At 40.4% G+C, this 17211-nt stretch overlaps 1 protein-coding gene across 1 annotated transcript in view; it reads right to left on the reverse strand.

Annotated features, from left to right (window-relative positions):
• Nucleotides 1–17211, reverse strand: part of Ylpm1 (YLP motif containing 1) — a 68052-nt gene that overhangs the window by 47320 nt on the left and 3521 nt on the right. The window contains 4 exon segments of the mRNA XM_052739285.1: nucleotides 2253–2704; nucleotides 2706–3230; nucleotides 4220–4399; nucleotides 5258–5494. Coding sequence (XP_052595245.1) covers nucleotides 2253–2704; nucleotides 2706–3230; nucleotides 4220–4399; nucleotides 5258–5494 — 1394 coding nt within the window.

Raw genomic sequence — 17211 nt, forward strand, 5'->3', positions numbered from 1 at the left:
TGAGATAAAAATGGATACAAATTTTCTAATATGGCTTCATAGCACATCGAGGAATTCATGTTTATTACACTTAACTTCTTCTCAGTTTCAATTTTGGATGGAGTTTTGTTCATGTTAGTTTCAGAATTTTAAACTGAACAAACTAAAAAAGACATATTTTTGTTTTCTTTTGAGACAGGGTCTTATGTGGCCCAGGCTGTCTTCAACCATACTCTACAGACAAGGACTAGCTTGAACATCTTACTCCTCCTACCTCCACCTCTCAAATGCTGGGATACCAAGCACGTACCACCATACTCAGTTAATGTGCTGCTGGGGGTCAAACCCGGGTCTTTGAAAAGGTCAGGCAAGCGTTCCACCAGCGGAGCTACATACCCAGACCACATATTTTTGTTTTTAAATATTAAAGTAAGGCTGAAATTTAAAATGCCCTTAATTTGGGGCTGGAGAGATGGCTCAGAGGTTAAGAGCACCGACTGCTCTTCCAGAGGACCTGAGTTCAATTCCCAGCAACCACATGGTGGCTAACAACTGTCTGTAATGAGATCTGGCACCTTGTTCTGTATACATAATAAATAAATAAATCTTAAAAAAAAATGACCTTAATTTACTGACACCAAAACCAAGAACTAAGTAATATACAGATAGTAGCAAAAAGCAAATTATAAAATATTCAGTATAATCTTGTATTTATGATACTTTAAATCGCCCAGTAATAGAATTAAATTATATACATTTTTCTATATGCTATGAATTTGGTTTAAGGAGTATGGTATGCATTTCTCATATAATTTCTGACTGGAGAAAAAATAAACCTGATTAAAATATCGGCCAGCTGGATGTGGAGGTACACACCTTTAATTCCAGAACTTGGGAAGCAGAGGCAGGTAGACTTGAGTTCAAAGTCAGATTGTTCAACATAGCAAGTTCCAGGCCAGTCAGGGTTAATCTTGTCTCAAAAAACTTTTCCATAGAAAACTTGCCATACATGTCACTTTGGGAGAAAACTAGATTCTCCTAAGCTTGGAAACATGAATTTAACATGTTTGTTTTGAGAAAGACCTGATAATGTAGACCAAGCTTGCCTCACTATGTGGCCCAGGCACATGATCCCTACCTCAGCTACTTTTTAAAAAACTACATTCTGTACGTATGTGAGTGCTCCTATGCCTCGGCCCATGTGAGGACAACTTGCAGGAGCCAGTTCTCTCTGTCCACTACGTGGATCTCAGAGATAGAACTCTGGCCATTAGACCTAGCAGCAGGAACCTTTACAAAGCTCATGGCTTAGTCTCTTGAATACTAGGGTTACAGGCATACACCACCATGCCCTGCTGAATTTAATGCTTTTTAAGGAAAACTAAACAACAACTACTAATTTCTTTTTTTCTTTTTAACTATATATGTGATCTAAAGAAAAGACAGACATCTCCCAAACTAAGGAAAATATAAAGGATGCAAGGTTTTATGGTTGGGGGAGGGGTGGCAGGGATTTTGTAACTTTTGTTCTGTTAACTGCTGTGAGTACAAAGTAGGAACTTGACAGGCAGCGTACACCTTTAATCTCAGCACTCAGAGGCAGAGGCAGAGGATCTCTGAGTTCGAGGCCAGTCTAGTCTACAGTGAGTTCCAGGACAGCCAGGACTACACAGAGAAACCATATGTGTGTGTGGGGGGGGGGGGGGGGGAGGGGAATCAAGAACTTGGCATTTGTGAACAAAAGGTTTTCTAAAAGGTTCACTTACCCTTATACTAACCTAGCAAATGTACTTACTAATTCAGTTATTTGTCAAACAGACAAAAAGCAAAACTCATTCTGTCTTTCCTTTTTGTATTATGAGTCCATGTGTCATATAGGGCCTGGACCAGGGCTTGACTTAATATATAGCTCAGGATAGCCCTGAACTCCTAATTCTCCTGCTCCAAGTACTGGGATTATAGAGTATGCCACTATACCTAGCTTAAAATACTATTTATAAAGCTGAAAGTCAGTAAGAAGTGATCAGCATTACTCTAAAATATCTTCATTGTAGACTGTTCTAGCCACAGATAAGATAAAAAGTAGTTACACATCAAAAAAACAGGGACATACAACCTAAGGTACATCAGGTGGAAGTAGCAAATAATACATTTTTAACTGTAAGGCACAAGTGTATATAGAAGTACAAAGGAAACACAAAAATTGTATAGATTAGTCTTTTGATTCCATTACAGCTTATGTATCATTAGCCAAAATAAGAAAGCTGACTTACCTGGGACCTCTTGGACCTTCTAAGAAATTGCTTCTAGGAGACTCTGGAGGCGGTCCAGCTGACCTCACTGGCATATCCTTAGCTGTAGTGACAGACTGGGATGGAGCAGCTGAAGGTTCACCAAGTCCTTGCTCGGATGAGAACGAACTGAATGCCAGAGTAGCCTTGTTCAGAGGTTTGGAATTCACTTGTTCTGACTGAGGTGGAGGGTGAAAGGTTGAAGGTGGATTTGAACCAAAAGACATAGGTGTGGGATGCAGTGTTTGTAGAGATTTCTCTGGGACCTGTGAGTTTTGGGAACTGGAGGCTGGTGGAACTGGGGCTGCTGTTAACTGAGGAGGCATCCCTTGTGGAACTCCAGGGGGAGGTATTCCTGGAGGAGGTGTGGCTGACGATAATGGTGGGAGAGGCAGGACAGGCGGAGGGGCCCCAGAAGAGAGAGATGGGGGGGGGGAGGACCGGTGGTGGCCCTGCAGAAGAAAGAGATGGTGGGGGGAGGACCGGTGGTGGCCCTGCAGAAGAAAGAGATGGAGGCATCCCCGGTGGGGGCACAGAGGTTGGGAGAGAAGGTGGCATCACAGGTGGGGGCATGCCAGGTGGTGGTACAGTGGTCGGTAAAGCAGGGGGCATCACTGGTGGTGGCAGTGATGGGGGTAATACTGGAGGGGGCATTGTTGGTAGAGGTGGAGGCATCTGGGAATACGGGACAAACGGAGGTGGCATTGACATGTTCCCCACATACTGGTTCTTCACATTCTGAAATGAACTGACTCTCTCCTGGAGATAGGTCTGAGTGGCTCTCATGTGTCCTTGCCATGTTTTCCACTGTTTCTCATACTCCTGAAGCTCATCTTTATGAGGGTAGGAATGGAGCTGCTCCTCCCACAGCTGGAACTCTCGCTCCCATTCTTGGTAGAGATGTTGAAACTGTTGCTGCTGCATCTCATAATGTCGCAATTGCACATCTAGAGACATGGTCTACAAATACAGGACAAAAATTCTTTCAAGATAGCCATGTAAGAATCAGTCTCAACTTAACAATATTAATGAATCAAGAGTACATGAAGTTTAAGAAAATTAAAAAAATTTCCAAAGGGAAAGATAAAATTGCTAGATCTTTTCAGCAATGATTGTTCTTCTTCCTTTGGGCTATTTAAATAATATCACACAACTGGAAAACTCAACCAAACCTTCAGGCAAATAGCTATCTCAGCAATGAGTATTCTTCAAGATTTTAGTATTCCTAAGGACTAAGGATCATTTTAAAGATTTGAAAATTAGGGCTGGAGAGATGGCTCAGAGGTTAAGAGCACTGACTGCTCTTCCAGAGGTCCTGAGTTCAATTCCCAGCAACCACATGGTGGCTTACAACATTCTGTAATGAGAGCTGGCACCTTCTTCTGTATGCATAATAAATAAATAAATTAAATAAATAAATAATAAATAAATAAATAAAGATTTGAAAATTAAAAAAAAAAAAAAAAGAATCGAAAATCCCTTACTATAATACAGACACAAGATTATACCTCAAATGTACAAGATAAATACCTAAGTCACTTTTTCACTTATGGTATATTGCTTAGGGGTGTGTGAGTTTTGTGTGTGTGTGTGTGTGTGTGTGTGTGCGTGTGCGTGTGTGTGTGTGTGTGTGTGTGTGTGTGTGTGTGATGGCCTTGGGCCTTTTGGTAAGCTATACGCTTCTGTTTTTTAGATATACCAGATTAATTTGTAGTTATGTGAAAAAGAGTCTTAAAAGTCTTAGCAGCAGTACTCTAAGAGACCCATTCTATCAAACACTCCCTCCTCAAGGGATTCAATCACAACACCTACCTTTTCCCATAACCCCAATAATATGAAACAGATACTTCTTTATCTATAGTTTTCATACTCAAATCTCTTTTAGGAGTAACAGATCCTTTACTCATTCTTAAGACAGCTTCCTACGAGCTTATTTTGGAAACACTCACCTGTATATGTGGTGAATGCTGGATGACTTGCTGGTACTGCTGCAGGATCTGCTGTAACTGAGTATGCTTCTGCATTATTCCCTGATACTGAAAGCCAACTCGATGTTGCTGGTGCTGTTGCCAGTGTGCTGCTGCAGCCTGCAACTGTTTTAACCTAGCATCCTCTTCTGGGTCTTCAGACTAAAGGTAAGAGAAAACACAAATTTTTCTAAGTCATAAAACAGCAACCAAATCAATCAAGTCCATAATTCTGACGACCCAGGCTGACTATGAAGTTATCCTATATTTAGACAAAATACAAAGCCCTATCTACAGTTACTATGGATGACAGGAAAAAGGAGTTTAAATGCCACAATCTTCACTAGAATAATAATTTCATTCTTCTTAAACAGGACAACCATTTCCCCAGCAGGAAGTGAATCTACAACTATAGTACTTTCCAACATATGAGAAACCCCTCCTTCCTTCCCTCTCCCCTTTCTCTTCCTGTCACATTTCACCAGAGAACTACAATATAACTGTAGTTCAATAAAGTTGTGAGAACAACATTTGGACTAATGTGGGAACTCTCCACACCACAAGACACTACACTTTATGAGACAAAGATGGTCATTTTTAATGCTTCAACAACTTTAAGACAGATACTACCTGAATATGTCCATTCTGCAGATGAGTAAATCAGTAGAGAATGATTAGCCAGCCTGTCCAGAGTCACCACTGTTAAGGGGCAGTGTTTGGACAGTTGACTCTAAAAGCTAAAGATCTAAACTATTGCCCTGTACTGTAATTATGAATATACCTGGGCATCTTTCTTTTGTGCTGAGATACTCCAAAAGATACTTCAAAAGAGTATCTAATTCTTCACTTTCAGTCAACCTCCCCAAAATCTCTTTGCTAACCCTGATTAGCTGACATCCGATTACTTTAAAAGTGGAATTTTACAGGTACCTGAACACAGGAAAATATGTCCATTTATGACAAGTGTTCATAAACAAATCAGACAAAACTCAGATGACTGAATAAACACTACACAATTACCTGGGGTTCCTCAGGTGGGAGTGGAGGTGGTGCCTCTTCATTTGGAGGTGGTAATGGGGGCTCTTCAGCTGAAAGGGGCTCTGACGTTTGACTGGTAGCAGGCACTGGGACGTCTTCTTTTACGGTTTCTGGTACATCCTTTGCTGTGACAGGACCCCTTTTGTGTCCTGGGAAATGCACTTTTGTCCTCTGCTGCAAACTAAGCAGGTGCTGTCGGTACCAGTATTGTTGCTGTTCCTACAACACAAGCCACTCTTAAGAATTTTATTTTATTTCTTCCATGTGTGTGTGTTTGTGTGTGAGTGTAAGCCTGCCAGTGTGTGGAAGTCAGAGGGCAACTTTCAGGAGATGACTCTCTCCTGCTATGTAGGTCCCAGGGGATACAACTGAGGTCATCAAGCTTGACAACAAAGCACCTTCCCTGCCAAGTCATCTCTCTGGCTCATTTTAAAGAATGTTCATCGATAATCCTGAGCTACATTTATATATGTTCATGTATCTAATGGAAAAACAAACAAAGCTGGACTGAAAAAGGCAAGTTAACAAGACAGAGAAAAGTTTACGTTCTTCCCCCAAATTTGTAAATTTAAATGAAACCATACATCATAGTTAAGCATGCTTCTGGTTTTTCCCCTTCAATACTAAGTACAGAGCCTAGGGTTTTATGCAGGGCAGGCAAGTGTTCTACCACTAAGCAACAGACCCAGATCTCATCTTACTCTTTTAGACAGACTCCCAGTAAATTGTCCAGATTGGCTTTGAACTTCGTCTGTAGCTCCAACAGCTCTGGAACTCATGATATTCCCAGCCCACCCCAGCCACAGTCTCCTGAGCAGCTGAGATTACAGGCTAGCACCCAGCTAACACATACTTAAAAACAACAACAAGAAAAAAACATGTTTCTGGAGGCTTGAGCAATTACGAGGACTGGGTTCAGTTCCCAGAACCCACATGGTGGCTCACAACCGTCTCAAACTCCAGCTTCAGGGGATCTGATGCCCTATTCTGACCTCCCTTCGCACCAGGCACACACATGGTACACATACATCCAGGCAAACGACTGATACACATCAAATAAAATAAGTAAATCTAAAACAATTAAAAACAAAGCAAACCCCCAACCCTTCTGAGGCTGGCTGGGTATAGTGGCACACACCTTAAATCCCAGGAACCAGAGTTTATGTCAGGTTGATGTCTGTGAGTCTGGGGCTAGCTAGAACCAGAGTCAAGACCCTGTCTTGAAAAGAATGGACGTCGCGTCTGTCAGTACGCACAGCTACTTGTTTGTAATCTGTCTTTAGTTTGCTGGGATTTACTCACAGGAATCTTCTACTTAAATAAAAACCACGCCATTTTAGTCTTTACTTTTCTCCAAATACCTATTTCTTTTAAACACACTGTATCACCAGTCTATTTATGCTCAGATATATACTATACATTTCAAAGTTTCTGATTTATTGTCCAAATTATACTGTAATTTAATTTTCTAGAAGAGACTATTTTGTCTTTTATTTTATTTACTTGTTTGTTTGTTTATTTTTTGGTTTTTCAAGACAGAGTTTCTATGTGTAATAGCCCTAGCTGTCCTGGAACTCGTTTTGTAGACCAGGCTGGCCACGAACTCACAGAATCCACCTGCCTCTGCCTCCTGAGTGCTGGGATTAAAGATGTGGCACACCATACCCAGCTCATCTTTTATTTTTTTTGAGACAGGGTCTCTCACTGAGCTGAACCTTTTCCACTAGACTGGTTGGCCAGATATCACCTGCCTCCACTGTCCATCACTAAAGTTATAGGCAAGAGCAAACCACCTGGCTTTTACATGGGTGCTGGGGATCTGAACTCGGGTCTTCATGCTTCACAGAAGGCTCTTTGCCCTCATCTCTAACCTCTTTAAAGTACAATGAGAACTTTAGCATAGAGAAAGAAGTTAGAAAATAGATGGGCATGGTAGACCACACTTGCAATCCCAGAACTTCACAGGGTGGAGGCAAGAGATCAACCTGAGGTACTCAGTGAGTATGAGGCCAGCCTATCTAACACAACAAAAACAAGGAGAGAAGAGGATGGGGTGATAGTTTAGTGTGTAAAATGTTTGCTATGCAAAATGAAGACCTGAGTTTGGATTCCTAGAACCCACAAAAAAGGCAGGCATTGTGGTGCTGGTCTGTAACCTTAATGCTGGAAGGCAGAGACCGGAGGATCCCTGGAAGCTCACTGGCACATCAGTGTAATGAAAATTTCCAGCTCCAGGTTCAGTGAGAGACCCTGTCTCCAAGAAAAAAAAAAAAAAAAATCCCAATATGCCTCTGCACACGTGCACATACACACAGAAATAGAGAAAAAAAAAATTCTCGGTATTTGTAGATTCTATATATGTGAATTTGCTGATCTGCTAAAATTTTTTCCAACTCCAATAATAATACCTAGTAAGCTTTCCCAGTCATTTTATAAACAGGTGAGTAACAGTGAAAAACCTGAGTGGCCTGACAGGTGTATTCCCAACTGAGGTAGAACAAGGTGGTATTCTGCCTTCTGGCTACAGGTCTTTTTCACAGTGTAGTTAGCACCAGAAATTCCAACAAATTTGTGTTGGTTATTTTTCCATTTAAAATGCCCCCTGCCCCATTAACTCAAAGAGTGTTGGCAGGTGGACCAGCCCAGCCTGGTCTACAGTGAGACCCTGTCTCAAAAAACCAACCAATCAACAAACATAAATAAATAAATAAAAGTACAAAGCTCCCCAGTCATAATATGGAAGTGCTGTCCAGCATTCCTAAGAAAGCTGTGATTGCCCTTAGAAAGAAAAGATATGTTCCATAAATTTCATTCAAGTAAGCACTACTGTTTACCAAGAGCTTTGACCTCAGAGATCCACCTGTCTATTTTCTGAGCACTACAATTCTTTTTCTAATAAACTTTTGTTCTCTGTGTCAATGGGTTAATTTTACATGCTCACTTTCCTTTTTTTTTTTTGACAGGCTCTCTACATAGCCCTAGCTATCTTGGAACTCAACAAAGAAAGAGATCTACCAGCTTCTGTTTCCCAGTGCTAGGAATAAAGGTGTGTAACACCATGCCTGGCTACATGCTCACTTTCTAATCCAATTATCTTGGAAGAACAATAGTTCCTATATTGTTAATATTTTATTGTATAATGTCTCCCAATTTTCTATATGCAAAGAGATGTATAAAATATATATAATATATATTCCCCCCAGCTAGACTGATTTGTTATCTGTTCACTCACACAGTATAATTTTCAAAGGGGAAAAGATTTTTTTTGTTTTGTTTTGTTTTTCTTTTGAGACAGGGTCTCACTGTGTGGCTTTGATTGGCCTAGAACTCACTGCATAATCAGACTATCCTTGAACTCACAAAGATCTGCCTGCCTGTTTCCCAAGTGCTAGGATTAAAGGCATGTGCCATGTCCAAATCTTCTGCTATTTTTATCTAGTCTTCTAACTTCAGCAAAGTGCTAGAGCACATGATGGGATATCAGTAAGTGATACTGAGATACTGATGGCATTAAGCCATATTTGACCTGAAACTTTTCTAATTTATTGGCAAGAATAAATCCTATCTCACTAACTCTATTTTGGCTCTTATTATCATACAGATAAGCCTCAGTTCCCAGAACAAGATTATTTTTACTAGTCAACATTAAAAAAGTGTGGTGGCACACACCTTTAACCCAGAGTTTGGTAGACAAAGGTAGGCAGTGAGTTCCAGGCCACTCTGATCTGCATACCCCAGTCCAGGCCAGCCAAAACTACATAGTGAGACCCTGTCTCAAAAATACTACTAATAAAAAATAAAACAGAACTCACTAATAAGTCGGGCATGGTAGCACATGCCGTTAATGCCAGCACTCAGCAGGCAGAGGCAGGTGGATCTCTTGAGTTCCAGAGTTCTAGGACAAGCCACAGCTGTTACATAGAGAAACTCTGTCTTGAAAAACAAATAAACAAAAAAATAACTCAGCAATATTGTAATATTAAGTCATTTTCAGCCAGGTATGGTAACAAATGCACTTGGGAGACAGAGACAAGAGGATCAAGGAGTTCAAGGTCATCTTTACTACATAGTAAGTTCAATACCAGCATAAGCTACATGAATCCTTATTTCAGAAAAACAAGAGAAAGAAAAAAGAAGTCAGTTTCCTCTATTTAAGAAAATACTAGCTGGGAGGTGATTGCGCATGCCTTTAATCCCAGCACTCGGGAGGCAGAGGGAAAGGATCTCTATAAGTTCGAGGCCAGCCTGGGCTACAGAGTGAGATCCAGGACAGGCTCCAAAACTACACAGAGGAAAAAAAAAAAAAAAAAAAAAAAAGAAAATACTGAAAATATAAATAGGTTCATCATTCACCTTAAGAAACAAATTCAGGGACTTTTAATGTAGCTCATCAGTTGATAGAGTATTTGCTTGCCAAGTATGTATTAAGTTCTGAGTTCTATTTCCAGCATGGAATAAAACCAAGAGGGTACATGCCTATGACCTTGGCACTCAGGAAGTGGAGGCAGAAGGATATGAAGTTCAAGGTCATGAGACAGTAAATAGGGTAAAGGTGCTTCCTGAGCAAAAGCCTAGTTACTTAAGTTTGATTCCAGGAACCTGCATATAACAGAAGGAGAGAACTGGCTCCACTAAAGTCTTTCAACTTCCACATGCACCACAGCATAGCACATGTGTCCATATCCAGACACACACAAAGACACAAGTTCAAGGTCATATGTTCAAGCTTAATAGCCAGTTCAAGGCTAGACAGGTCTACACGGAGAATCTGTAACAAATGGGGGATGGGGGAGCTAGAGAGAGTGCTAGTGGTTAAGAGTACTAGTTACTCTTCCAGAAGACCTGGATTCAGTTCCCAGTACCCACACGGTGGCCCATAACCATCTATAACTCCAGTTCCAAGGTTTCTGATACCCTCTTCTGGCTTCTATGAACACCTGGCATGCACATGGTTCACAGACATACATGCAGCCAAAATATCCATACACATAAAATAATATTTTTCAAAAAGGACAAAGATATGAAAAAGCAAAGCATCTGAAACCAAGGACACTCTTCACTTTTATTTGAGAGAAATTGGCCTCAAACTCTTTCTTGTCTCCTGATATTGGCATTGGAGCCTGGGCTGCCATGTGTGGCTATTTCAGTTGCTTAGAGCATCACAAAAAGACACCAAGATGAGCTGTGCAGTGGTAGCATGCACCTTTAATCCCAGCACTTGGGAGGCAGAGGCAGGTGGATCTCTGTGAGTTCGAGGCCATCCAGGTCTACAGAGTGAGTTCCAGGACAGCCAAGGCTATACAGAGAAACCCTGTCTCGAAAAACCAAAAAAGACACAAAGATGCCAACTCTTTCACAAGTTAAAAGATAGTAGCTATAAACAGGAAGATTTATAGATATAATCCCTGTATCCCCTGTGATGTGTGTGTGTGTGTGTGTGTGTGTGTGTGTTGTGTGTGTGTGTGTGTGTGTGTGTTAGCCAGGAGTTAATGTCAGATACCTTATTCAATCTTTCTCCACTTTATTTTTGAAACAGGGTCTCTCACTGAACTTGGAGCAAGCCAATTCTACTTAAGCTGTGTCTGGTTGGCTGGCTAGCAAGCCTAGGATCTTCTGTAGATTCTGACTCTTCAGTATCTGCTTAGATTACTGGTGTCCATCACATTGGCTTTTATATGGATGCTGGAAAAAGGTCCTCATGCTTTATCTACTAATCCATCTGCCCATGGCACAGGTCTAGATTCTTTAATAAAGAATCCAACCTCTTCTTATGCCTCCCATCTTTATCTTAGATCCAACCCAGTATATAAGCCTTGTTAGGTTTGTTGTTGATTCACTGAAAGTATGCTTTGTAGGTCATTTTCTATTTATTACGAACCCTATAAGCAAGAAACAAAACTAATTCAGTCTTATTATTAGGCTTCAGCATGTTTCTGAAACTCTATAATGAGTAAGGTTGACATCACTCAGAAATGTCCTCAGTGACCTCAAGAGAATAGCGATTACCTCTTTTTTAGAAAGGAAAAGGCATGTCTGAACTTGCTAACAATAGACTAGGAGCCAGTTGTTCTGAATGTCCCAGCATATAAAATAATTTCATATCTTATGGGATGTTGGTTTACAGATGGAAGAAAATAATAGCATATATTACTTTTAAGAGACTGGATGGGGGCCTGAAAGATGATGGTTCAGCAAATAAAGCACTTACTGTGGAAACACAAGGGCCTGCATTTTGATTCCCAGCACCCATGTAAATACAGATGGGCATGATAACTCACCTATGATTCCAGCACTTGAGAAACAAAGAACAAGCTAGGTAGCTAGACTAGCCAAATCAGAGAGTTCTGGGTTCAGTAAGAGATCCTGCCTCTATATAGATATGTTGTGGACAACAACTGAAGAAGACACCCAACTGCTAGCCTCCACAGCACATGAACACATGTGCATACACACTACCACCACCACCATTCAACACAAAGAGACTCAATGAAGGGATCTGAGACATAAAGAACTCTAGAACTATTCGCCACAAATATGGTTACTAATAAAGACCCTAATTTATTCAGGCAGCACTTACTGACTACCTGCTACTGGCACAGGAATAAAACAGAGGACTAAATGATTTTGTAGGGAAGGGTATGTTACAAAGTGTGTCTGCATGCAACATTTTAAAGACTAATACCGTAAAGTTACTATCTGTCTAGGTTATTACCGACGTCTGAAAGAATGACTATTGTCTGTGTAGATCTTAAAACGAGGGGAGAAAAATCTGCATATTCAATCAGATATCTACTTTTGAAAATGATTTAAAATGACCATCTTTAATATCATTAAGGTTCACATTCTCCCTTAGGAACTAAGGTCACCAGGTAAATTTAGTTTCCATTTTTAAAAAGAAGAATGCTCCTTTACTTCATCACTTTCTCCAGTTCCTGCCCTCATTCTCTCTTGCTCCCCTTGAGTTAAAAACTTCTTGAAAGAATTGTCTATACTCACCATCCCCATCCTCACCTTCCATCACTCCTCAAATCAATGCAATATGGCTTCAGTCACTATGAAACTGCTCCTGCCAAGGTCAACAATAACCTACATGTCAGTAAGGGGGAAAGATAAACTCAAAATCTTTATTTTGCTTGACCTCTTGGCAGTACTTGACACATCTGGCTACTCTTTGCTCCAGGAAGTGTGTTCTTTCACAATCTATATCACTGCTGTCTTGATTTTCTATCTACCTCATTTGGTCTTTCCTCCACTGGTTATTTGGATTGTGTGATTCTGAGGCTAGCAACAATGTTCTTTAACCTCCATTCTTATTCTACATACACACTCCCCAGAGGAGCTTATCTATTAATATATCTTATAATATGAATATAACTTAGGTAAGTGGTACTATTAACCACTCAGCAGCCCACCCCTCAGCCCACAAATCCTTGATGTCTCTCCTTGCTATGACTACTCGAGTAATCTCCAACTGGATGGATTCTAGCAGCTAAACATGTCTTCAGTCTTTCCACTTCTTTTCATCTCCACTAATACCATCCATATCCAAACCATTATTATCTCTTGCCTGGATTACATAATAATTATTTATCCTAAATCCTTCTTTTGTTCCTCAATTTCCCTCTCCACACTGACACCAGGGCAAGTTTTCAAAAATGCTAATCCAGGGGCTATAGAGATGGCTCAAAAGTTAAGAGCACTTGTTGCACTTGCAGAGGACCTGGATTCGGTTTTCAGCACCCACATGATAACCAACAACTAAGGGTAACTCCAGTTCTAAAGAATCTGACGTCCAGTTCTGGCCTCTGCAGGCTGTGCATGCATGTGATACACAGGCATGCAGACAAAACGCCTATACACATAAAAATAAAATAAATCTGTTTTTAAAATGGCAGAGCTAGAGGGATAACTCAGTGGTTAAGAGCACTGGCTGCTCTTGCAGTGGAACCAGGTTCAGTTCCTAGTACCCACATGATGGCTTACAACCATCTATAACTCCAGGGACAGGAAATCTAATGCCCTCTTCTGGCTCCACAGGAGCCAAGCATACAGGTGCTGCACACATACACATGCAGGCAAAACATCTGTACACATAAAATAAAAATTAATTTTAAAAAGCTCTAAATGCCAATCTAGGATGGGAGGTGCAGCTCAGTGGTACAGTGCCTGCCTAGCATGTTTATGCACCACTAAAATAAAATAATCATTGCATCACACTTGCCTATATAAAATCCCTCAATGACTAAACACTGTCTTTGAAATAAAATCTTCAAAGTGTTTCCCCCTATCTATTACATGCCTTCTGAACCTGTGCTGTCAGAAATCCTTACTAAACTTGTTTTTGGATAATTCCTGCCTACTTCTTAGATTTCACTTATATGCCTTTTTTTTTAAAAAACTGGATCTCATGGAGCCCAAGCTGGCCTCAAGCTCTCTGTGTTATAGAAACTAGCCTTAAACTCTGATCCTCCTGATTACTAGAGAAAGGGGTATGCCACCAGGCCTAATTAAATATTACTTTATAAAGGTGGTCTCTTTAGCTAGGCTAGAGCTCCCAGACACAGTCAGTTACTTAAAAGATATCTGTTCTTCATTTCCAACATGTACAGAGCACTGTGAATACAATAGCATGTATGTTTGTTAGTACACGACTGAAATTCCAATTCTCAAGAAGACAGAAGGATCTAGAGTTCACTGTCTCAAAAGCATCAAAATAACAACAATAATAAAAAAATTTTTTTTTTTTGGTTTGGTTTTTCTTTTTTTTTTTTTTCTTTTTTTATGCTGAATGCCGTGGTTTGGTTTTTCAATACAGGGTTTCTGAGTAGCCCTGGCTGTCCTGGAACTCACTTTGTAGACCAGGTTGGCCTCAAACCCAGAGATCTATCTGCCTCTGCCTCCCAAGTGCTGGGATTAAAGGCGTGCCACTCACTACTGCCAGGCAATAAAAACTTTTAACCCTCACCTTTTCTAGTTTCTTATAGAATAGTCTAGTTATTTTATACGTTCTAATCCCACGCACCCTGTATTTCTCTTTACTTACTAGAATAAAAACCCACTGACACCAAGTACCATGTCTATATTGTTTACCATTTTATCTAGAGTACTAAGCACAGTATTTCACATTAAACGACACCTCTATAAACTATACTCAATGTCAACACTTTACATGAGTTATTTGGAGAATGAAAGAAATAAAACCACAACTCATTAAAAAGACTATATATCATAACTACTCAACCTATTAACACAGAAGTTAATTCGTCAGAAAGAATAGTCCATTAAATCATCAACGCTTTATTCTGGTATCTAGAAAATAAACGGGAAAACAGCAAAGTGTTTGTTCTTATACTAACTGCATTTCCAATCAAATAGCTCTAGTTCACAAGTGAAAGTTTTCTTCACATAATTCCCTACACTAAGTTAAGAAGAAACTGCAGCCCGAAGAAACTGCAGCCAGCGGTGGCGCACGCCTTTGATCCTAGCACTCGGGAGGCAGAGCCAGGCGGATCTCTGTGAGTTCGAGGCCAGCCTGGGCTACAGAGTGAGTTCCAGGACAGGCACCAAAACTACACAGAGAAATCCTGTCTCAAAAAACCAAAAAAAAAAAAAAAAGAAGAAGAAGAAGAAATTGCAGAGGGAATTTAAAATTCCACCGCTGAAAACTCCAGTGAAACAATAGACTCACGTGGAGACCATCAATGGGTGAGTCACTAGATGAAACACTAGATGCTAGACTGACAGAAGCTTCACAGTGAGGGACCAGACTGTCCCCACCTAAACATTGATCAAGCTCAGCATCAGAACACTGGGACAACCAGGCCCTTGAGATGGGTACAAATACACATCACACAACACCTATGTACTACACTCCGCAAATAACAATTCTGAACTTCAGTCTACTTACTGTTTTAGAGTTAATTTATAAAAAAAGAAATAGAAGACTCAGATCAAGTAAAAAGACACAATAAGACAGAAGAAGAAGAAGCAGAATGTAGGATGTTCTAGAGAATAACAATTCTTTCCTCAAATTCAGGGGCACATGGTAAAAAAAAAAAAAAAATAGGAAACCTTGATTTAGATCAGGGGTTCTCAAAGAAGGATGGCTCTTCCCTCTAGAACTTATGGTGATGTATCTTGAGATATCTAAGACCATTTCTGGTTCTCAAAACTGGGAGGCTACTACTGGCATCTAGTGGGCCATTGTTAGAGACATCAGTAACCATCCTGCAATGAACAGGACAAACATCTCTCAACCAAAAGGTCCCCAATGTTTATAGTGCTGAGACTGAGAAACCCTATCTATACAGTAAGGATCTTCTATTTATCCTATGTTGGATCTTAATCTGAACAAATCAACAAAATATAACTGAGACAATTTGGAGAAATTTAAGAAGGAATTCCTTTGAATTCTGCTGGAATGAGAGAGAGAAATCTAAAGGGACTAAGTGTTAGATGATACAAAAAGACTTACACTTTTATAATGTGCTTAACCTAAAAAAGGTCTTGGGCTGGGCAGTGGGGGCACACGCCTTTAATCCCAGCAGCACCTGGGAGGCAGAACCAGGCGGATCTCTGTGAGTCCAAGGCCAGCCTGGTCTACAGAGTGAGATCCAGGACAGGCACCAAAGCTACACAGAGAAACTCTGCTTTGAAAAACAAACGGTTTTGGCCCAAGCATGATGATGCATGCCTTTAAAATAAACAGAAACAGACAAATCTCTGTAAGCTGGAGACCAGCCTAGTCTTCATAGCAAGTTCCATGTCTGCCAAGGCTATAAAGTGAGGCTCCATTTTATTTTTTAAGAAATGAAAGGCTGCCCCCACCCCCTTCTTTTCTTTCTTTTTAAAGCTAGGTACCTGAGGCCAGAGAGATGGCTCAGCAGGTAAAGGTGCTTGCTGCCAAGACTGAAGACCTTTGAGAGAGCCAGACACCCACAACTTGTCCACTGATCTCCACATGCACACAGCAGCATACCTGCACCCCTCCATCCCTGCCACATATACACAATAAATAAATAAAATATAATGTTTTTGCTGGGCAATGGTGGCGCATGCCTTTAATCCCAGCACTTGTGAAGCAGAAGCAGTTGGATCTCTGTGAGTTCGAGGACAGTCTGGTCTGCAAAGCAGGTTCCCAGCACAGCCAGGGCTTTTACACAGAGAAACCCTGTCTCAAAACAACAACAAACCAATCAACCAAAAAAAAAAAAAAAAAAAAAAATGTAGAAACACGGGAGATGAGGATGTAGCTTTGTAGCAGAATACTCAATTAGCATGCACAAAGCCTTAGGGCTTGATCCCAGTATGAAGAAAAAATGATTAAATGGCATAAGATATAAGATTTACTTTAAAATGTTTTAAAGACTACATCAAAATTGTAATAGTATTTAAATGATGGGTATTCATGATATTTTCTCTACTTAATGTTTAAATCTTTCACCATAAAACAAAATTTTATGGGCAGCAGGTAAAAGCACATGACAAGCCATCCTAATGACCTAAGTTCAAATCCCTTGAACCCCAACTAACTCCCCAAAACGCCTCTCATCTCCTGACCTCCATATGCACACTGTGGCATGTACAGATCCACACCCACATCATATACAATAGTAATAAATTTAATGACATGCCAGGCAGTGGTGGCGCACGCCTTTAATCCCAGCACTCAGGAGGCAGAGCCAGGCGGATCTCTGTGAGTTAGAGGCCAGCCTGGTCTACAAAGGAGATCCAGGACTGGCACCAAAACTACACAGAGAAAACCTGTCTTGAAAAAATCCAACAAAACAAAACCCCCCAAAATGACATTTTCCAACAATAAAATATGAATGGAAAATATTCAGAAACATACAGTGTTTATCACCTAATAAACCAAGTCTCTCTCTCTCTCTCTTTTTTTTTTTTGTTTTGTTTTTTGTTTTTTGAGGATTTCTCTG

Source organism: Peromyscus californicus, unplaced genomic scaffold, assembly GCF_007827085.1.
Source record: "Peromyscus californicus insignis strain IS unplaced genomic scaffold, ASM782708v3 Scaffold_15__1_contigs__length_86483966, whole genome shotgun sequence".
NCBI classification, from domain to species: Eukaryota; Metazoa; Chordata; class Mammalia; order Rodentia; family Cricetidae; genus Peromyscus; species Peromyscus californicus.